General features: G+C 33.1%; 1 protein-coding gene across 5 annotated transcripts; it reads right to left on the bottom strand.

Moving 5' to 3' along the window:
• Positions 1 to 2,512: 2,512 nt before the first annotated feature.
• On the bottom strand, positions 2,513 to 23,832 carry LOC111626453 (protein FAM184A-like). Of its 5 annotated transcripts, none has more exons than XM_023369826.1 (16): positions 23,573 to 23,824; positions 20,374 to 20,954; positions 20,065 to 20,119; positions 19,917 to 19,983; positions 18,729 to 18,805; positions 17,674 to 17,832; positions 15,463 to 15,584; positions 14,922 to 15,060; positions 13,903 to 14,082; positions 10,224 to 10,377; positions 10,028 to 10,116; positions 9,771 to 9,955; positions 8,624 to 8,770; positions 8,428 to 8,542; positions 3,136 to 3,219; positions 2,513 to 3,064 (listed from the first exon to the last, which is right to left on the bottom strand). In XM_023369826.1, the coding sequence occupies exons 1-16, from the start codon at positions 23,684 to 23,686 to the stop codon at positions 2,570 to 2,572; spliced, it is 2,763 nt and encodes a 920-aa protein (XP_023225594.1). In that variant the 5' UTR covers positions 23,687 to 23,824; the 3' UTR covers positions 2,513 to 2,569. The 5 variants fall into 5 exon arrangements, with proteins under 5 accessions (XP_023225594.1, XP_023225592.1, XP_023225595.1 ...); XM_023369824.1 differs by having other exon boundaries at positions 10,028 to 10,155; positions 23,573 to 23,823; XM_023369829.1 differs by having other exon boundaries at positions 2,884 to 3,075; positions 10,028 to 10,155; positions 23,573 to 23,825.
• Positions 23,833 to 23,905: the final 73 nt, after the last annotated feature.

The following is a 23,905-nucleotide window of genomic DNA, read 5'->3' as shown; positions in this document are numbered from 1 at the left end:
CAAATCAAATTATTTTTTGTGAGGATCAAATATAAATGGTAATTGATAATTAAACATACTGGAATTCTTTGATTTGATTGGAATAATAATCAAATAACAGGTTTGTCCCGATGAAATACTTTAAGTTGTTCGTAATGCCATGATGCACATACAAGTATTTGATGTTATTCACAAAATGTTCATTCAAAGTAACTTATTAACATAATTTACCAAATATAAGCTGCGAGTTATCTACAGTATGGTGTCTATTTAAAAGCGAGTGCAGACTGTGTACTGACAATTTTTGCAGATTACATACAAGAAATTATGGGAATACAATATTGAATGGTTTGTTTGAAGAAAATTATTTTGAGTAATCTAGCATCTTTGTATAAAACATTTCAAATCAACTTTTATAAAGTATGGAGCAAAAAGTTTCTTGGATCAGTTTTAAGACTCATACTTGTTACTGTAAGATATCGGGTTCAAATTCAAATTGGATCATTGGAAAGTTTCATGAACATTTTGGCTCCCTAATTATGTCGAGAGTCTTGAACGTTTGACGAAGACTGCCTCAATATATTTTATACCTTGCAAAAGTCACTCAATCCTTTGTGACTCATAATGATTGCTATTTTGACTTATGACTTCAAGACACCAGAAGGATTTGCTTAGAATTTTTTGATCTGCCAGAACAAATGTTATTGGGTTTGCTAATCTCTTCGATGGTTGAGAAAAACAACACTTCTAACATCTGCCAACTTCGCAAATTAAAATTATTATACATCTTGCTAAAATTGCCAAAAGCATCTTTGGAGATGTACTTGTACAAGTTGTGCACGGATTTCACTTTGGGTTCAGCAATTTTTAAAGTCCAGAGTTATGTTCCGCCAATTATCCAAGTGAAAACAGAAAATGCTGGTGTTTTCTGGATTGTGGACGACAAAGCCAATGTGTATCGAGTTCAGTTTGTCGATTTCTTCAAAAGAGAATCTGGTCCAGATGGATCTTTCGGAGATTGTATAGTAGACAGATCGGACTGTCGGTTCTTCAGACTTGTCTGTATGCTGCACACACTATCGATTGCCAACTATAGCTGTCTTTCCATCAATGTTTCATTAAATTCTTCACAACTCCCTGCTTTTACATAATATAAAGTGTGTTGCTCTCTAGTATAAATTTATTATTACAATTGTATGAGATATCCTGCGTAAGTACTATATTTTATATTTTTTGTTATCCATTTTGGTATAGTGATATTATGAAATTAAAACTATTTGTAGGAACACAAGATCGAATCTATTGAAAATTAGAATTTGATCCTTTGATGTAAGTAATTCTAAAAAATTTAATTTTTTAAGTTCATATTTCAAATAATTTTGATAGATCTAGAACACAGTATATTAGTCATCCCCGCAAATAAAATTCTTATACGGGGATCACCCAATTGGATATGATCTATTGAATGGTGATATTTTTGACTTCCAGAGCTGGCCAAAAGTTAGCTATCTGGGCCGGAAATTGAAAATATCGCCATTCAATAGAGTGTACTTGTTTAAAATTAGTTAAAAGCTGTATGAACTTGAGATTGCCACCAGCTGCAAATGTGTATGATACCATGTAATGTGCATTAAGCACAGTGGTAATTGTGATTTTGAATGACCTCTTGTAATTCTGTCTGGATTAAAAGACCAGTTGGAAATTGGCAGCGAACCTCTATTAACATGTTTGCCACTGGTTGATAGAATGGCCAATGCAGCAAAGGCGTTAGTCTTCTGCTCTGGGTAACCTGTTTGAATCTAGAACGGGGGTGGTAAACCTATGGCACATGTGCCCAAAGTGGCGTGCAATGTAGCATCTGTCTTTTTCAATCAGCTTTTCTACATTTATTATAATTAAAATATATTTGTTTAATATCATTATTCAAAGTCTAAAACGATGGAACAGGGTTCAAAAAGGTTTGCCATCCCTGGTCTAGAATATCTATTCTCGAGTTATGACAGTAACAGTGTAAAGTTACTGTCTATTATGTGGTACAGATGTGTTTGGCAAAACCATTCACTAAATGAGTTCCTACCATGTGACATATTTGCATAAGTTGAAACTAAGGGTGCATTTACTTGAGCTAATAGTGATAGTTTGAAACATTGGAAGTGACATCATTAGCACGTGTATTTGTGCTTGCATGTACAGTTCAAATGCTAACAAGAAATATGGCAGTTTCCTGCAAATGATTCCAAATCAGATGAGGATAGATCTTATTGTGGATAAAATAAAAGTAAGATCAAATAAAAAAAGATAGAAATTATTATTGAAGAGACTGTACTTTTTTATAATCCAACTGATTTTAAACATCACCTTAGACTTACAAAAGTATACAGGTTGAGCATGCTAATAGTAAAATTAGCTCAGAAGTAAACACATCCTTAGTGTCCAAATCTGAGCCTTAGAAATTTCGCAAGTGTTTTTATGGGGTTATTGGATACCCCTCTTATTTTGGGGAATTAAGATTGGCGTGAAAAAGAAACAATGTTGTGTATTACAAGACATAAATTTAACACTTATAGATTTATCTTAATATCATTTTATTTTACAACTCACTTTCTAAAAGCGGTAATTTATGGCAAAAATCAGACTTCCGGCTATAGGTCACGTCGTTTTGAAAATAATGTGCACGAGGATCCGACAGACTGCTCTCACTTTCTTGTAGAGATCGGGGTTCTTCGCATTCTACTATTGTGTCGCAAGCATGTTTTGACAAAGGTTGCATCGCAGACAGCGGTTTAGTGAATGAGTCTGAACACATGGAAGGAAGATCGACACAACTGGAAGCTTTCTCTTCTCCTCTGCTCTCTTGTTTGTGGTGACCGTTCGGTAAGTCTTGCAACTGATTCAGAATGTCACTTTGAATGTTTTCTCCAGACCAGCTTGCTCTCTTGTCGGATATTCTTAGACCAAGTTTGTTTGAAGAACCATTCTGAGTCTTACTCCTCTTTTGGTTGGGATCTGCCGCAGAGTTCCTTCTCAGTAGAAAAGGTGAACATAACGGTTTTAATATTGTGCGTTCGTACACAGTTTTCTGAATCTGAAAATAGACTAAACAATATTTTATTCCGATAATATTGATGATTTTAATATTCTGTAAGAGAAACTTACATCTAATAATGCGGTGGAATCGAGTACGGTGGACTTGTTTCTATCTTGATTTAAAAGTTCTAGACTCAAAGTCCTTTTATCGTCCTACAAAAAAATTGTTTACAACTTTGTTAACTTTAGAAAATTAAATTTAGACAATGAATCTTCATACAATAAGCAGAATTTATTGAAAATAGTTGTTTGATGTCGTTACAGAATTCAAATATTGCTTTACGTCATTCTTTGACCAGCACAGCTGCAAACCTAAGCCTAATTTTCCCATAGAAACCTTTGCCTCTGTTATCGCAATTGTTGTATGCAATAATGCTTTGTTCTGGCCCAGAATAAATACAAAATATTCAGTTGATCCCATGGAGAAAGCTAGTTTGCAGAAAAAGTAACAATATTGGAATAGAGGAAGTGAAAAGAGCAACAGAAGATAGTCCATTATGAACTCATGGACTAAAGTTGATTTGGACTGACAAAAAGGGAACAGGTAGAGACAATTAAAGAATTGGAAAACATAAGATTGATCAAAGACCTTGTCAGATAACCAATGGATTTCATCATCATCAATCCATTGAATGATGATGAAATCCATTTTCATTTCTTATGCATCAACCTTTGGAGATCAAATGTAATGCTCTCTCTCTTGGTAAACCATTTGTATGAATATGGTGCTAAACTACATTTACCCTTAAATTATGTTTAATCTGATTAACCCGTTATGGGTTCTTGGGTCCCTTAGGTTTTCTTAATTCTAAATGAGCTGGATGAATATAAAATTCGAACATAAAATCGAACCATGTGATGAAGAGTTTGAATAATGAGACCTTATGTGCATGTGTTCCCTGTGACATTATTTGAACTCTTCATCTTGCAGTTTGATTTTATGTTCGAATTTTATATTCATCTATGATTTTGGGAGATCCAGCTCATTTAGAATTAAGACAACCCAGAAAGGCTTATGAAAATGTTTGTTATTCAAGACAATTGTACTTTGCACCAGTTATTAGTTATAGGGAGTCTTACTTTATATTTATCCCAGTGTGGTATGCAGATATGTATTAATCATTGTAATTTGTTGTTGTTCAGAAGGAGGAGCTCAGGTATATTCTCTTCCCCTCCTTCAAGCATTACTAATTTCACTTCCTGTCCCACAATTCGTTTTGTTTTACTGTAGGATGCTTTTGTTTCTAACACTAGCCTTGGGACGAACCATAGCCTCTAGATGCCGGCTGGGTTACTGGCAAGTCCATATTGTTGATCACACAATGTACTCTGGTTGGAGACAAAGTCAAGTGGTGAGAGGATCTGACAAGAACTAGTGTTCAACAAAGGATGGCATTAACAAGTATTCTATTGAGAAACCTTAATTAATCAACAGATCCATCCCAAGTTATGAATACATTTTAAATAAAGGAGAGCATAACTAGTGACAAACTTCACTCTAAAGCTTGTGTCACACAAAGTGACTTTGCTTGTTGCTGTTTGAGTAGCAATGACTAATTGTATCATATGATGCATTTAGTGCACTTTGAACCAAGTAGTGGCTATAAATACTCGCTGTTACTGGAATTAAATGTGTTTGCTTCTACTCACTGGGAGTGTGTTGCCTTGGCAATCGAGCAATCTAGTTACTACTAGAAAGCACCTGTGTCTATTGACGTGACAACACAGTTGCTACTAAACTAGGATTTTAGCTTGTGTAGTTGTAGGCAGCAATTAAAAAGTAAATAACTATAATAGAACTTTTCATTATACTGCCCCTACATCATGTTATGTCATATTTGATCATGTGATCATATAAGGATTGCCAAGCTTATGATAGTTGTTTTTCATCTTAAAAAGGGCCACTGCGTAAATTTTAGTCATATTTAAATATTTCTAATGCTTTTAGTATCCTGTTGGAGTAGGCGTGTTTTGTTCTCGCGACGGTAACCTTGTTGAGGAAGGCGTGCACTTCATTATCCATTGCGTACACAACTAGGGCGGGGTTTTGTTCTTTTTGTCGATATCATTTTTGTGTTTGGCTAGTCTTATTTTGAGTGACCTTGTGGTTGAACTGATATATTTGAGTTCGTAACCAAATCTGTCATCTTTCAAAAGAACTTTATATACCCCGATACTCTAAGCTTACTAGTCTTATCTTTTCCATTCCTAAAGATATTAAAGATGGTAGGAATGTGACTGAATGTCAATTTGGTCTCTTTTAGATTTGCTATTTCCTTATACATATTGTGGTTATATTCTAGAATGATACGGCTTGTGTTTCTGCATTGATTGTATCAGTTTTCATCTTTAGGGTCCAAGTTGTGAGTGTTGTTGGAAATAATACTGGCTAAATTCCTCATGCAGTAACCAAGTGTTGTGGCTATTTGTTCAATGAGTTCTAGTTTGATTGTGTCAGAATAATATGTACAGTGGGTAAAAGCCCTTTGGTAAAGGCCCTAAAAATTGCAATCTTATATATATAAGGGTCATGGGAGCTTGCCAGTATAAATAAGAGTGTTATATTGATTTATAACTTTTGTATAGACTCAATTTTTTCTGATGTTGATTTTTAGGTCTAAGAAATATACTTCTGTGCTGCTGGCTTGATCTAATTTAATGATGAGATCATAGGGGGTTGCTTTGATAGGAAATTATTAGAAAAAACAGTTCTACCTAACCTGATTACAATCTCACAGAACTGGATAGGGGGCTGCCCATGGACATTTGTTTATGTTGAACAAATGTGCTATGATTATACTAGAAGAATGAAGAATAACATATTGTATGGGCTAGCTCTAGGATATCTTTGATCATACCAAGAACCAACATTGCACAGTGTTGATGGTACGATAAACACAATACAGTATAGCATCGATTATCTGACTCAATTGGGGACTAGGGTTGGTCGGATAACCGAAAAATATGAAAAAATGCATTATTAGTATAGTACAGGGGTCGGCAGTTTGTCAAGTGAGAAGAGCCAAATTGTCATGAAAACAGGATAACAAAAGTACCAGAGAGCTGCATATTAATTTAAATGTGTGAAATACGACACACAACAGAGGCGTCTAGTGGCCATTTTCGGCATAACGTTATACGGATGGACGGACACGCGTTCAATGGGTTATATATATAGATATGCTTCAAATGCTACCACTCTTATGTGACTCATATTGATCAATGCGAGTGTGGTCATGTGCGGACAGAGAACAAGTCGAAGTTTGTTTGGTGGCTCTATCTCATAAACTCATAAGTTATAAGGCCATGGTGAAATGAGGTGAGATGAAATTGGAGTTTATTTCCGAAGAGCCGCATGCGGCTCGCGAGCCCTAATTCCGACCCCTGGTATAGTATATTAGTATATCTCATGTAATTAGTATATCGCTATTAACCTACTTTGCGTTGCATTTTCATCAATGTTAACCCTAACAGAAATAATAGTCGTCGCTATTGTATCATTAAAAATTAGAAAATTAAGCCTCGTTTAAATACTGGCTCCCTTTCATGGTCGAGCCAATGTTGCCAGCTAAAACACATAAAAGTACTATTAAAGTAGCCAAGACATAGCCAAATATTGTAGCGCCACATCACTAGCGGACATTTGAATTTGCCGACTAGAATGGTCGGTTAACCAATGTGACGGTTAATCAGGGGTAGGATAATCGATGCTCTACTGCAGGGATGGCCAACCTTTTGCATATCATGCGCCAATTTTTTGACAGACGAGTTCAAATGTGCCATATAACTCGAACACTTTTTATAGTCTTACGTTCAATGTTAGGAGTTGATAAATAGAGATAAGAATAAATCTGCTTCGCTTAGGAAAGAAAAGGGAATAATTTAATCACGCAGTTGAATTAATTAATTTATGACAGTTTATTGAAGCACCAATTTACAATAGTCAACAATGATTTCCAGTACGAGAGGGTGATTGCTTCATGAAGGTGCTATTGCTGCCAGAGTCTCATTTGGTGAAGATTACTCTGCACCACAATTATTGGCACTGAGAACGAGATCAGCTTGGAATAACTTTAATCACAATAAATGTTTTTGGCCATTTACATGCCTGTAAACTGATCGGAAATAAAGATCGCAAGACTCAAAATACATGCATACATTGTAATTTACTATGTGGAGAATACTCATTCTATCTGCAAAATAGACCGTAACGAATTGTGCAACAAATGAACTTGCCAAGACAGACTATAAAAAATTTATTCTTCTATATAATATTCTTAATCGCAAAAAAGCCAAATATGGCAATTTTGCTCAGAACTAACTGAAGTGCCACTTGTAATCATCCAATGCGCCACATTTGGCGCATGCGCCACGTTTTGGCCACCCCTGCTCTACTGTATTGACAAAAAAGAAACAAAACACCTCCCTAGCCATGTACGCAATGGATAATGAAGTGCATGCCTTCCTCGACAAGGTTACCATCTTCAAGAACAAAACACGCCGACTCCAACAAGATATAAATATTTCTAATGCTTCTAGTATCTGACAAAAAGGGCCACTGCATAAATTTTAAAGACGAAAAACAACTATCGTAGGTTTGGCAATCCTTATATGATCTAGTGACCAAATATGACGTATGATGATTTTCAAATTAAACCTTACTGGAATATAATTTAAGGCTTTTGATTGAAGTGTTTTTTATTATATCATTCCAGTCTACTAAGAGGCATTCAACTCTACAAAGCTAAACAATTTTATAATTATAAAAGTAAGTAAAAAAGAATTAAAAAATCAAAAATACCTTTAATTTAAAATCTGCCGAATGATTTTCCATCATATTCTTTCTCCAAAATTTGGCATTTTCAAAATTTTCGTTTCTCAGTTTTGGATTTTTCAAATTATCCGACGACTNTGTAATCGTCCAATGCGCCACGTTTTGGCCACCCCTGCTCTACTGTATTGACAAAAAAGAAACAAAACACCTCCCTAGCCATGTACGCAATGGATAATGAAGTGCATGCCTTCCTCGACGAGGTTACCATCTTCAAGAACAAAACACGCCGACTCCAACAAGATATAAATATTTCTAATGCTTCTAGTATCTGACAAAAAGGGCCACTGCATAAATTTTAAAGACGAAAAACAACTATCGTAGGTTTGGCAATCCTTATATGATCTAGTGACCAAATATGACGTATGATGATTTTCAAATTAAACCTTACTGGAATATAATTTAAGGCTTTTGATTGAAGTGTTTTTTATTATATCATTCCAGTCTACTAAGAGGCATTCAACTCTACAAAGCTAAACAATTTTATAATTATAAAAGTAAGTAAAAAAGAATTAAAAAATCAAAAATACCTTTAATTTAAAATCTGCCGAATGATTTTCCATCATATTCTTTCTCCAAAATTTGGCATTTTCAAAATTTTCGTTTCTCAGTTTTGGATTTTTCAAATTATCCGACGACTGTAAACTTTAAATAATGGAGATTAAACTTTAAGTGTCGAAACGTCCAAACGATTTACAGTTTTAATAATTAAAGGGTAACGGATACCGATTTTTCAGCAAAAAGATCTTGTCTTTCAGCAAATCTTGGGCTTTAAGGAAGTTATTCAACATGTTCTGTTTTTCTTCTCTGTGGATCTGTTTGAGCTTCCTCAACTCTTTACATAATCGACTTTGCCAGTAACTTTCTAAATTTCTAGAAATTTTTAAAAAGTATTAGTAGCAGAAAGCAGAACTTACTAAGCAAGAAATATGATAAACACCATAACGGAAATTTAAACGAAACGAATACTATCTTAGATTAAATTGCACAAAAGTATTAGTAGCAGAAAAAAGATGTTTATACAATACATAATTAATTTATAAATTATTCAAATCTGCATGAAAACTTAATCGAGGAAGACAATGTTCAATAATCAAGTTTATAAAACATCTGCAAAAAAGTTGGGAATTGGAAGAAATTATTTTCAAATGATACGTTCTGTCTGATTCGTCTTTGAGGCAATGTGTGGAATTCAATTGACTGACTGGTTTAGATTTCCCATATAATTCCAGAAATTTTGCAGATATTTTTTGTTTGTTATTTTTTGAACAGAAAAGAAGTGAGTTTGATACAAAATGCTTTCTCTGTAGCAAACAGAAAAGGTGAAAAAGAATGTTGTATCGTGTTCAGGACAGGGTACCGGGGCCTATGCCTTGTTTTTCAGCAAATATATAGTACATTCCACAAATCTTGGCTGGGATATTGTGATGTGCAGTAGGAAGAATAAATCTGTTAGTATGTGAAGAAGCAAAGGGTACAAGTTACATGAATTTAACAGGTTCTAAGATGGCAATCAGAAGGATGTTTGCCTAATTAACTGAATGGATATTTTCTTTTTTCCTAAATGAGACAAAGTTTAAATCTATTCGATTATTAAGGAAGTTCCTCAAACATATTCCAATTCAAACTACTTTTCTCGGAGTGAAAATGGAAAACCTCCATTGCTTGCTTGTCAGAAAATCCTCGAAGGGGTGAATAAAAGATTTCTCCTGTCGATTCCCCAATTGTCTCGTCACCAAGAGTTAACAAGAGATCTCGCTCTTTGGCTTGCAGAATCCAAAAGTGCTCAACTCTTTGCTCCGAAGAGAGCAGTTTAAATTGGATTAATAATTTAAAGATTTAACATAATGAGAAATTTACAATCGAATCTCACTTTATTTGATGGGTGGCTTCTTTTCGTATACACAAAACTTCATTTCTTTTTAGTTCTAATTCTTCGTTGATGGCACTTAACTCGCTTTGTAAAATTTTAATTGTAGCATGAAGTTTATTTTCTTCACTCTTCTGTAATGCCAATTCTTTCTTCAATTGTCTCTCCTTTTGAAATGCGTTTTCATCCTGAACAAAAAAGGAATTTTCATTATTTTGCATATTTTAATAAACCTAAATTTAAAATGATTTCGCATTTACCTTCACGTGTATTTCTTGTAGTGCGGCATCCAGTTGCGTCTGCATCAACTTAATTTCCCCCAATAAAATTTTCTCTTGTTCTTCGAGAGCTTTGGATTTTTGAGATTTAAATTTTTCATGTAAAATGGCTTTAATGAAGAATATTCTTTTGAAATCAATGTAAAATTTCAAGAAATTTTGAAAATTTTAAACTCACAATTATGTGCCTGATAGATGTGCTGAAGCTTTTGTTTTTCTTCGTTTAGGCTATATTCCTTTTCCAATTTTAATTTTTCTAATGTAAATTTGTGGGCCAAGTCTTTTGCGTTGAGTTCTTCCCAATGTTGCCTTTTCATATCTTCCATTTTTTCCTACAATAAATAATATAAATTAATAAATATACTCTAGATATAATCAAATATTTGAAAATTGTCATAGAAAACTAAAATAAATTACAGTAAATTCATATAATATTTTTAAATCCAAACAAAGTAATGGACATTCACTTATCAACTGTTGTCCTCATAAAAGGTCTCTATTATGCTTTTATTTTTGTCTTCGAAACCACTGTTCTACGGATTGTTGAGATTACGACGATAGCAATGGTAAACTGTAAAACTAATTTATTTTTCAACGCTTCAACAATTGCTTCATTGGAGTCAAAATGATTAAATACATAAATAAAAACTTTTCTAGTAATTTTGGACTCCTCAAAGTTTATAAGACCAATTTCAATTTCATTAACTGGATGTCTTCGCATAATAAATACACTCAAAAGAAAAAGAGTTAAAATCCAGCAGTTTAAATACTAACCATCATCAGGTTTTTATAAAAATTTGAATGTAACAGGTGCAATCTGTTACATTCAAATTTTTATAAAAACCTGATGATGGTTAGTATTTAAGTTGATATATATGTACAGTACAACAGCAAATCAGATGGCATTTTAAAGAACTTAACACGTTTAATAAAATGCAGAGTTTAATGTTTGAATTTTTGTAAAAACCTGTTGGTGGTTGTTTTAAAATAACTGAAAATATTCATTTTCATTTAGATAGTGAAGGTGAGTACAGTAAAGAATCGATTATCCGACCCCCGATCAACCGTCACATTGGTTAACCGACCGCGTTCTAGTCAGCAAATTCAAATGTTTGCTAGTGATGTGGCACTACAATATTTGGCTGTGTCTTGGCTACTTTAATAATATTTTTACGTGTTTTAGCTGGCAACACTGGCTCGACCATAAAAGGGAGCCATTAGAGAGGTTGAGGCGCACGTTTTAAACGTGTAAACGTGTACGTGTGACGTTCGGCGCCGCTTTCCCGTAAGCCTAAAAGTTTGACGATGGTGTTTGGAATGTCGAGCGTGATTCCACCGACTATCCAAACACCATTGTCAAACTTTTAGGCTTACGGGAAAGCGGCGGCGCCGAACGTCACACGTACATGTTTACACGTTTAAAACGTGCGCCTCAACCTCTCTAGTATTTAAACGAGGCTGAATTTTCTAATTTTTAACGATACAATAGCGACGACTATTATTTTTGCTAGGGTTAACATTGATGAAAATTCAACACAAAGTAGGTTAATAGTGATATACCAATATACTAATTACATGGGATACTAATATACTATACCAATAATGTATTTTTCCATATTTTTCGGTTAATATTGATATACCAATATACTAATTACATGGGATACTAATATACTATACCAATAATGTATTTTTCCATATTTTTCAGTTATCTGACCAACCCCAATCGAGTCTGATAATTGATGCTCTACTGTATTTAAACTGTTGAATTTTTGGTTTTATTGAGTATTTTATTATGTCTATAAGACTGCACAATCTTCTTCCTAATGTTATTCCTACACTATGATAGGGTCCTCTACTTGGCACATCCAGCTCCATCTGGCTCAAACCAAGATATCCTCAGGAACTGCATTCGTATGTTGCATGTCCTTTATTTGATCCATCCATCCATTTCTTAGGCCTGCCATGAGGTCGATTGCTGCCATGGTTGAGGTGCATGACTGATCTTGCTACTGAAAATTCCTGGCTACGCATAACATGTCCATATCATCTAAGTTGCTGTTTGCATCTTTTTGCCCAAATTCATTTACAAACATCCTCATTTGTGGTATGGTTAAACCGTTGTTAGCCTGAGGCATCTATGAAGCATTCACATTGCCACTAAATGTAACATTTGCTCATGTTTTGCTATCACAGCCAGCACTCCAATCCATAGAGAGCAACTGGGCATACCACTGTTCTGTACACCTTTGAGTTGAGATGCAATGGTATTTGACAGACACACAGGACTCCAGTAATGTGGCACCATTTTATCCAGATTGCATTAACCCAGACCTAGGCATCTGAAATGCTGTCTCCATTGCTGAAAATGACAGAACAGAAGCACCTGAAGCGCCCTACCTCCTTCAGATCTTCCCACAGATACTAATGGTTCCACCAATCTGGGGCCCACATTCTATGTATTTCATTTTTCTTGATGTTCAGTCAGAGCTCAAACTCACAAAGTCATTTGTTCCACTGCTCTGTTTATTCTTGAAGTTCATGATAATGTCCATTCACCAAAAGACATCATCAGTGTAGAGCAGTGTCCAACGTTGGGATGCCTGGAAATCAGCTATCAGAGTGTTCATACATAGGATGAACAAGAATGGTGAAAGAGCCAAGCCTTGATGCACTCCAATGCTGATGGTGAAGGGGGTGAAGTTCTCATGGCACAGTGGACCACACAGATCCATTGAACATAGGCTTTTGATGCTATGGATATGGTCAAAAAACTTTTCCAGTCAATGAACACCATAAGACAGACCTAGACAAATAGCATGTATCACATCCCTTTAACGAAACCACATTGATTTAGGGTGATGGTGACAATGTTGCACAGCATGGCATCAATAACTCTTATATTTTCATGGTGTGAAAATTGGTCAGTACATGCATTCATTTACATCTCCCTTATCCTTCCAGATCAGCACTGTGGTGCTGGTTGTACAAGCTGGTGGTGATACTCCTTTGTTAATGAACCAGTTGAAGAGGCCAGTGAGGACTGCAATGGCCAAGGGCCTTCCAACTTTCCACCAGGACATTGTTAGGGCAAGTTACCCTACTAATTTTCATCTTCCTCATCCTTTGGCCCAGAAACTGGACAGCATTTTGGATCAGTGGGTGGTTAAATTCTTCATTACCAATTTTGGAAAAGTAGATGAAGGATCTCGTAGGAGCGGATGACAATCATCTTACACATTCTTGATCTGGCCAATGACCTAGATGGTTTGATGACAGCATTGGCCAGGCAGTAAATTTTCTTTTCCCCCATAGGCATCTAATTCTTCGTACGCATCATCATAGTATGTGGCTTTAGTTACTGCTGCTGTGCACTTAGCTGCTGATTTCAGCACCTTGTAATATTTAATGTCCTCATCTGTCTTCGTAGACCAGTGATAACCAGTAATGGCATGTCACTGCCTGTTGGATACCTTTGCCATTGGCCAACTTCCTGAAGGTCGTTTCCTGTGGTCACCATGAGAGGTGGTGATAGGATTTTAAGACTGCACAATATTGGAGTGTATTGTGTTTTTAAGAAACTTAAAAACACAAAGCTGTAATTTACTTTGGAGGATTGAAAGACACAGAACTCTGCTTACGACAGTCAAAAGACCTAAAACAGTTATTAGAGACAGCTTTAACAACTTCTTATAATCTGGAAAAATGAATTTGAGAATAGAATGAAGGAAAGCTTCAGAATAAGTTGCTAACACCATTTTTGGCTCTATAGAGTAGCCACAAATTCCCTTTCTATCTTTCTTTCCCAAACTATTTTTAATATCTATTAATTTATTTATGTAAAATATTAATTATATTACTTTATATATAGTATCTTGCTTTAGCAATGCCGACTTGAGTTTTTCTTGAAACAGTTTTTGTTCTTTTCTGTCTTCACTTTCTTCTGACATTTTATACTGTCGTCTGTTTTTCATGTCAAAACCCTTGCTGTCTCCGGTTCCGTTTTCTTCCACAGACTGGTTACTTTCCAGTTGAGAAATCTGTGAATTAAATGAAGGTATAGTGTATTTATTGTTTTGTGAAACATTTGTCAATTCAATTATATCTAATATTTTAAATGAGTTACATTTAATAATACATGAAGTATCAAAAATAGAAATTAATATAAAATTATGTATGTATGTTTTTTAAGCTAAAGGCTGGGTTTTGTAATATGACTACTGCTGGTGAGATCTGTCGACAATTTGGGTGTTGTCGCAATCACAGGAATATGACTTTTGAATCATTCTGAGTATGCGTAAGAGCATTCATTATTTTTTTTAATACTAATATACAATTTTGATCTTGTCATTAATTGATAATACAACACAACAATAAATGAATCACACATACTAAAGTTAACAATTGATGAAAAATAAATTCATTCATTAATTACATAAAAATTCTTAATGATCTTTATATTTGCATGGGTGGTTTACATGGAAAATGAAGAAATCAAATCTTTATTGAAGAGTTTATCTTCTAAAGTAGCAAAAAAAGTAAAAAATTTTAAAAATCAAGCATTGTCTAGACAGTTACCTCATTTTTTTTCTTTATGTAGTTTTTGTTTTAATTCTTCAGCATTTACAGTAAATTAAACTATCTGAATAAAAGCATTGCACTAAAAAAATTAAGCTTTGGGTTTCTCTACTAACTAACTGCAAGCAGGAGTAAGAATGGAGAGAAGGGATTGGTGTAGTAACTATGCTAGTTCCAAGCTCTGTGAAGTCAATAATGTTGAACTCCCCTCAGAACTGATTGAAACTGCATGTATAGAGGATAACCTATATATGTAAAGCCTCTTCATTTATAAAAGATATAAACAAAAAATTGCAGATACCTGTTTCTCTAAGCGATCGACCATATTCTGCCATTCCCTTTGTGCATTTTCAAATTCTCTCGATTTCTGGATAATGATTTCATTCACGGCCGCACTTATATCTTTCTTCGATTGTTCTTGTAATTCCTTCTCCTTTGCACTGTGGAAGAATTTTATTTTAATGATTCCAATAAGATAGGGTGGGAAAGAAAATCACTTAACACCTCTGCTACAGAACATAGAATGTATTTAAAGAATGTACATTGAGCGCATCATGTAACATGCATAACTCTAACCATTTGAGGTAGGTCAATAAAATCTTTTGTCAATCAATTCCTTGTGAAATTGTGACCCTAAATGATATGTCATGATACCCTTCCCCAGTTTTGAAATTGCATTCAAGATGGCAGCTGTGTGTGAACACATCATTCTGTTTCCCCCTTGGTCTAATGTGTTCTTGACATGAGTGAATTAACTGTGGGTATATTCTGTAGCAGGGGTGTTAAGTGTTTTTTTCTCATCCTATGAGTGTGTGTGTAATGTAAGTTATAATAATACATACATCAATCTTTCTCTCCAAAGTTTATTCAAAAATGCAGTCTGTCTTTTCATTTCAGTCTGGTAATTTTTTATCGCATCTTTGTGCTTAGTTCTCCATTCTTTGGTCACTTTTGACGAATCGCACTATAAATTATGTATAAGAAATATCAATCATTATGCATTTGATAAAATAAGTAATATTTTACTTATATGGATGTTGCAAGATAAATCAGAATTGGTTTCTTACCTGAAAATAAGTTTAAAAAGGTCATGTGTTCATATGCTCAAACTGTTACGTAACTACATAATGGTTATCTGTCGATGGACAATTGACTGGGAAGTGCTTTTGATCCTATTACAGTTGTGTAACTGTAATGGTTTTTAATTGGGCATATGTTCACCCAACCTTTTTAACTTGAAATTACCATATTATTAAATGAGGATGTTTATATTCTATTCTAATGGAGTCATGACACTAACAAGACATGCACAAGTATATATTTTAATGTTACCGTATAGTTTCAAATTTTATGTATGGTCTCTTCATTTTTCTAAAATTTCATCTGGGTTGTGTCTTAAATTCAAGACGTTGTTTGTTACACTTTGAGTCTCAAAATTGTCCTATTCATGGAACAACAAAGGAATATAAAGCCAAACATAAAAAAGTACAAGAAACTAAAATCATTGGAATCTGAACTTTCACAATTAAACAAAAACACAAAGGAGGTATAAGTAGGCTTTTCAACCAAAGGTCGTTGTATGAAAAAAGTGATTTCAGTACAATATTCCCAGAAAGGATGGGCTTTGTTTTAGTTTATTATTATTTAAGAATTTCCTTGGGAATTTAACCAATAACATTCTTCACTTATAGTTAATATTTTCAAACATGATATTTGATGATCGGCAGGCTAAGGTGAAAGTGTTGGCTATTTTTGAGGAATCTGTATGAGGAGTGGGTTGGATCTTTGGAAATTTTTATAATGATTCTGCTCAGATGTGTTGGCCCTATCTGTTGCAAACATGACAAAACTCATGAACATGAAAGGGGAAAGGTCTCTTTTAGTGCCCTCAAGATGAGAAGAATTAAAGAAATAACTATTGTATACACCCTTGTCACAAAAGTTCTTTAAACATACAATTCAGTTATTGCTGTATTTGATTATTATGTTTTGTACTTTAGCAGCACTGCATTTCTTACAATCCAATTGTATAATTTTAACATTGTTTATTTTCCTGCACCCAACTGTTTATCGATCTATCATAGAGCATCTTAGTTCCTAAAACTTTTTGACTAAGATGATTTATGTTTACTAAATGCAACACAATCATATGATTATGCATCTAAAATAGTTTTATACTTACTTCAAAATATAATTACATATTTTTAAATAGTTGTAATATGATTGTGGTTTGAATGTTTCTGAATGTTAATACTCATCATCAGGAACAGAACAAAAGAATTCTGCATTTTCTTTGTTTATTTCCTGAAGATGGCTATGAAGTACTTGAAGATGGTTACCACAAATTCTGCTTTTGATGTAATCATTAAAATCATGTTCTCTTTCCATGGTTATTATTCTAATGATACCAACTTGCTTACTGTTAGCCGAGTGGATTTGACTAGATTCTCATAATAAGTCCTACCAGGAGGCCTCTTATTGCATCGCTTTTCCAGTCAAATTTATTTCTCCTACTTCCTTACAATATACATATTTCTGCTGTTTTTGGAGGTCAAAATGAAAAATTTTCACAAAATCTTTCTATTCTATGGTTTCTGACCATCCTCAGGGATCTAAAACAGTTTTAGTGTCCCAGAGGATGGCTAGAAAGCACCCAACAGCATAATTTGGGCTGCTAGGGAGGTGTGCAGAGGACCATAATTTCGTGTAATGATCCTGTCACATGCCCTTGAGAACTAGATGTAAAGTACTAGGGTTTTAGTGGAATTCTTTTGTCCTGATCCCCAAAAAAAAGTCTTCTGGAACCAAGCACAAAAGACAAAATAGAATGTTCTAATTTTGTATTTGGTATTCAGTTCCCAAGAATGGATGTTAGCCTAAAAATATGCTCAGACCATGCTTCTTTTACAATTATTTGTTTCAAATACTACAAATTAAAGTTATTTTTAGGTAATTTTGGGGTTTATTGTTAATAATTACCTTTGTTTCAGTAATGCCTTCTCACAACAAATTAAATTATTGTTAGTTTAATACAAATTTTTTAAATTACATACCTTTGCAAAATTGATTATGTCTTCGTGAGATTTATTAAAATTCTCTTCGTTTAAATCAATGGGAATATGAATATTTTGTGTACTACTCTGAACAAATTCTAACTCACTCTCATTATTTTCAAATGAAATATCAGTATTTGTTCCAATAGTCTTAAACTCCTATAAAAAATAAAACTATTTGAATTAACTAAGCATTAACATTATCATCATCAATAATGGTTAACTTCAAAAACAAATGAAAGAATTAAAATTATGTTAAGGAATTAAGAAACCAAAATGCTTTTTCTGGAGCAATTTTCTGTTTTTACTGTCCGGAAAAAGCAATTCAGTCAAGCAATACAGTTTTAAAATCTCATAAAACCTGCTTTCAGGGACTAAAAGCAGTTTTTACCAGAGTTAGTAACATTAGAAACAGAAAAAATAACAAAAGTCAAATTGTATACTTGAAAGTTTTCATGACAAGGGTGTGTTTGTCCCAATAATGACAAGATTATTATGAGAAAGGCAGATTTAAATTCAGTTTTGTTCTACGTTATTTTTTAATGATGGTAAACTCCAGTGCAAGTCAGTCCCTTGATTTTCCCCGGAGTCAACTGCACGAGTTTGGCTGCACAATGAATAATGCATAAAACTGCAAATAATCTTTAATGATCTAATGCTTTGCATTGATAAATCAACCAATTAATCTCATCAAATGTAGCAATGCTTGAATTCATTATGAACATATTGCTATTTACAAGGAAATTCTTTAAATAGACTGAATCTTGTATGCAGAATAAAGTTTATAGGGGGAAAAAATGATCATTTAGAAAGTTAAAAATAAAATGTAACTATAAAAGTATGATTTAACTTGTATTAATAATAATAAATTAAATTTCATACTAATGAATCTCATAATAATAATTCATGTAAATGAGAGCAGACAGTTTAAAATTTCTCAGAAAATATCAGTTATATCATTAATATTTTCTAATTTTAAACTGTTAGCTATTTAATAAAATGATGTGAATGAATTTTAATTTGACATTTTGTTTTCAAAATTTTTAACTACTTACCAATTGTTTCCGACCTTCATTTTCTCCAGATTCAATATCGTCTGACTTAATTTCTCCGCTTTGTGAAGTACGAGAATCTGAACGTAAAGAAATTTTATAATCAATTTATGTTTTTCCTCTCTATAAAATTGACATCCACTGATATATGCCATACAGGATGTTACAAGCTTATATCTTCTAATAGGTAATTTGGTGTAGATTTATACTTATGCAAGTGTTAATTGTCAAAATACTGAGCAAAATATTAACTTTTGTACAGAGTCAAATTGTTGAAAGTTAATGGACTAAATCTGAAATAGATACGGGCCTGTATCTGTGAAAGAAGTTAATGAGGTATTGAAAGACTTGGCCTTTGAAATATTTCACTGGATATGGAAGATGTGGTTATGCAAATAATTAAGGTTAAGCTGCAAGCATAATTACCTCTTGAAACAAATCAATCTATTATATTTTTCAGAAGAAATTTGGTCAACTATCTCAAAAACTGAAGCTTGATTTTGCAAGACACTGATAAAATGCAAGACCACTCAAAAGATTAAACTTAACCAACATAAATTAAGCAACTTTTTACTTTTTTGCATTAAAAGGTTCAAAATAAAATGTTAAATAAAGTCTTTTATATATAAATTCAATATTATGGTCATGAAGATAAGAGTATGAAAACCACTGGTTTAGACAATGTCTTATGCATTCACGTTAGTGATGCCTTGCATTTCAAATTTAATTCATTTCGGGAAGCCATTTAAAGCCCAAATTGTCAAAAGTCCAAATTAGTTTTCCCATTAGAAATAATGGAAAGTGAATTAATCCAGCCCCAGACCCTAAACAATATCCATTTCAATAAACTTAAACAGCAAATACACTTAAATTAAGGTAAAAATAATGTAGTTAAATGCCCTGAATATTAAATTACATGAAAACAGTATATAAAATATTGTATAATAAAATGAAAATTGCAATTTTTCGGCCACACACTGTCAACTTTTGGCATCTATAATAGAAGAGTTTGAAGTACGAAAGAATCTAATAATCTTAATGTGTTGTTATTTTTTGCCTGAGCAACACCGGGCTCATCTGCTAGTGTATATATATAACCAAGCATAACATTAATAAAGTGAAAAACACATGAGCATAACATGAGATACTTTCATGGTTAAAATGTACATTAAATCATACAATAATACTTACTATATTTTTCTGCATAATCCAGACTATTACGTTTCAGCCTCTCTAACTCTTCTCTAATGTCATTTGTCTAAATAGAATTTAAAAACATTATTCTCGTCAAAAATTAATAAAGAAAATATTTATTCAAAGTTATTTATTTAATATTTACCTCTTTAACTTTAATTTGAATAATTTCTTTCAAGTGATTTATTTCTTTTTGATGTCTAAGGGAAGGAAATAGATCTGAAATTAATGTTATTTAGTTTTAATTTTTATTTTAAGCAAATCAAATTTATTAATAAATTAATTAATCTTAATTAAATGTTAATTAAATAAGCAGATTAAAAATATAATTGAACGAAGCATTAGCGACGGTAGTTTTAGATTGCACGCGATCTTGCGCAACCACCTTTATATAATAAGATTTTACAGTAATATTAAAGAAATTATAATAAAATAAATAATATTTAAGAAATACCTTTCCGACTGTTCCTCGTTTTCGGATAATTGGAGCAATAATTCGTTTAACCGTTTCTTAAAAAAAGTTTCGTGATTGGAGAGGTCTTTAATAAAATTTGTTCCATTGCACTGACAGTTTGCTGCATTATTTAATGGTTGCAACTTAATCTTCTGCACTTCTAATAAAATTTCATCGTACTGAGTCTTAATTGCATTTAAAAGGCACTCGTATTTTTGCACGAGCAAAGTATTTTCTTTTTCTAACGTATCACAGAGATTTCTAAGAAACTGAATGTTTCCACTGGGAGGAGTCTGTTTGTCTTCGGAATCTGCACAGTTTTCGATCTTCATGCAACTCGATTTAATCCTAAGATTGCTACGTAGATTTTTATGGAGGACTTCAAATTCTTTTAAAATGTTTTGTAGATCACATTTTGTAGTTTCTAACCTTTCGGTTAAGAAAGATAATTTGTTGGGCTGTTCTAATTTAGCAATGTCTACAGATTCGGCACAGGACAATTTATGTAAAAGCGATCTCGCTTCGTGTAATTGATCTTCCAAAGTTTTGATTTTTTCTTTCATTTCGGTTTCTTGGCACATCTATAAAAAAAAATTTTTTTAACTGGTTTTTTTATAGTATAAATGAAGTCATTTTTATACTAAAATATTGTACAGAATGGCTAAAAGTTTTTAATGGGACCGTCAAAAGCTCATATGGGGCCCAATGATAGAGTGGTAGAGTTTTTTCCAGGCCCAGGGAAAAATCCCCAGCTTCCCCTTTTTGACAGCCCTGGTTCTTAAGTATGCTAATTAGAAACTATCTATAAGTTTCCTTCTGTTTTTCATGCTCTTCCAGACATCTTTGCTACATAACCAGTTAAAAGCCACATACGCAATCTCCAATAGTTATTTTTGACTTTTCCACTGTCATAAAACGGAATGGAGAAATTATTTTGCAAAGTCTCAAAGTGAATTGTCACATGCAGACTTTGAGGAAAGGCCACTCACTATATCAGTTCTGTATCCATTCCACTAATCCACTGTCCACACCACTGTCTGCCGAATTTGTCATCAAGATAAAGTAGATTGCTCTATTACTTGGAATCAGATATACCAGAATGAAAAACATGTCTACAGATGAGTCATTAAGTCATCCCAAACTGTTTTATGACTCATCTGTTTTGCAGGTTATTGGCCAGGAGAAGGAAAGTGATAAACTTTGCCGCAGTGTCTAGTTTATTACGAATAATTGTTTACATTTCTTTGTAAATTTACCTGTTATGTTTACCGATACAAGATTTAAATGGTCTCCAATTAATCAGAGTTAAATTTAATTAACAATTAATTAATTGTATCGAAACAATAAATGTGACAGTTTATTTTACAAATTATATATAGTTCTCAATGTATCCACAGTCTCTAGTACTTCACACAGAACTAACTGAATAATGATTCCTGGAAAGAAGCCAGAGGTAAATCAACAAATTTATTTTGGAAACTCTCTGTTCACACAATTCATCTTATATTTCAAGACATCTACTGATCAACATACAACTTGACTTCTCCATATTTCAGTCTCTAAGCTTAAATTCAAGTTCTAGGATGCTTTAAACTTCCATTGACCAACTTTCTGAAACGTTTCCTTTACTCTATGAAATTCTCTATTATGAGGGTTGCCTTACTCACAATTTTGGTTCCAAAATAAACATGAATAACCAAAGAATGTATGATTCCAAAAAATGTTCAAAATGATGAAAAAGTTCCTTAAGCAAAATTAATGTAATATATTCAATTAGTAGGAGATGTCATTAAATGTACAACCTGCTGCACTGGAAGGATTTGGGTTTAAGTTTTGGATCATCCTTAGAAAATCTATGCATAGTACGAAGAGTTAAAAACAAAAATGTGTATTAAACCCAATTTATTAAATATTAATGCAAATACTCAATTGCTGGATTTATCGGGCAACTAATTTAATTAACTACAAAATTTGGCCTGAAGGCAGATGGTCGGGTGCCAACGTTTCAGTTAAATTATATAATTAATTTAGTAACAGAAATGTAGCTCAATAAATCCAGTAATTAGGAATCTGGATTGACAGAAATGTGCTTTCGGGATCCACTACATCAAAGAGAATAAATAAATACAGTGGGTGATTGGTAATGGACAGATTGGTCAACGAACACTTTCGCAAAAGATTTTTGTTTGGATAACTAAAACCTCAAAACAATCACAAGAAGAAGCAATGTAAAATAATGAATAGTAATTGGTCTTCTTTTGTCTTCAGGCAACAATTTGATACTTTTTGGAGTGCGGGAGATGTCGACATCGACGCTCAACCCGGTATATACCGATCGGATAGTATTCCTCTAAACTTTGAAACTCTCCCTTGAAATTTCATCCTATTATTTTTCTGACAAAAACAATTCTTTTATGTATTCACGAGACTGTCGGGTAGACACTCGTTAAGTTTTGTGTCTCTTTTTTCTTTTTGAAAGGTGAGAGTATAATAGCAAAGGTAGAGAGTGAGCAGAAGATGTCTAATGTGACTGGGCAGTATGGCGTGAACAGGTCTACAGTACGCCGCAGTTCAATCTTATTTAAGAAAGATACTGTTTTATCACGAAGCTAAAGAAGTAACAAAAATCACACCTGAGAAATAAAGAACATCGAAGAGTTCATAATGGAACCTGAAACAGATCTGATGACAGAAAAACGCCAAGAAACTCGCCAAGATATGTTTTCTTCTGAAAAAGAGGATTAATGCCGATATCTGCTATTAAAGATATTTTGAAGAAGTGGGAGGATGTCAGAACAACAGTCTTAGAATGGCATCCAAACCAGGTTGAGGCTTGTGGATTTCTACAATTACAATGCTATTAATTACTTCTGAAAAATCCTGAAGAAGATAGAAAAGCAATTGACATTAGACAGATTCTTTAACCCCCACAAATGGAAAAATCATGACTAATAAAAATGCAAGACTGTATGCATGTATTTTTATTATTACATATAAATAAACATAGTAAGAAAGTCTATATTTTTTATTTTTGGGAGTCTCCGGAACAAATTAATTAAATTCCCTTTAAAACCTATGGTAAATCGATAATCGGTTAATGAACAATTCGGATAGTGAACAAAGTCTTGGAACAGATTATGTTCATTAACCGATCACTCACTGTATTTAAGTTTTTTACCTTAAAAACAATACTAAATACCTTTTCTTTATATTCTGTTACTTTCTCTTTTGAATCCCTTAAGAGTTTTTCAATTTCTTCTTCATGGCTACTCTTCATTGTCATAATTAAAACATCTTTATCTTCGATTCTCATATTTAAGTTGTATATAACCTAAAAAGTACAAATTAATTAATTTAAATTACATTACTTTCAAAATTTAGATGAAAGATTTTATCAAAATGTTATATCTGGACATTTTGAATAATAATAATAATCAGGAAATTTACCATTAACTGGTTTATATTTTCGTTACTCACTAGGAAAAATTACAGAAATGTCGCTTCCTAAACATTTAGATTATTTTACATAATT

The sequence above is a fragment of the Centruroides sculpturatus genome, unplaced genomic scaffold, assembly GCF_000671375.1.
Source record: "Centruroides sculpturatus isolate CEXI.00-Female unplaced genomic scaffold, Cexi_2.0 scaffold313, whole genome shotgun sequence".
NCBI classification, from domain to species: Eukaryota; Metazoa; Arthropoda; class Arachnida; order Scorpiones; family Buthidae; genus Centruroides; species Centruroides sculpturatus.
This window is presented reverse-complemented; position numbering and strand designations above follow the sequence as displayed.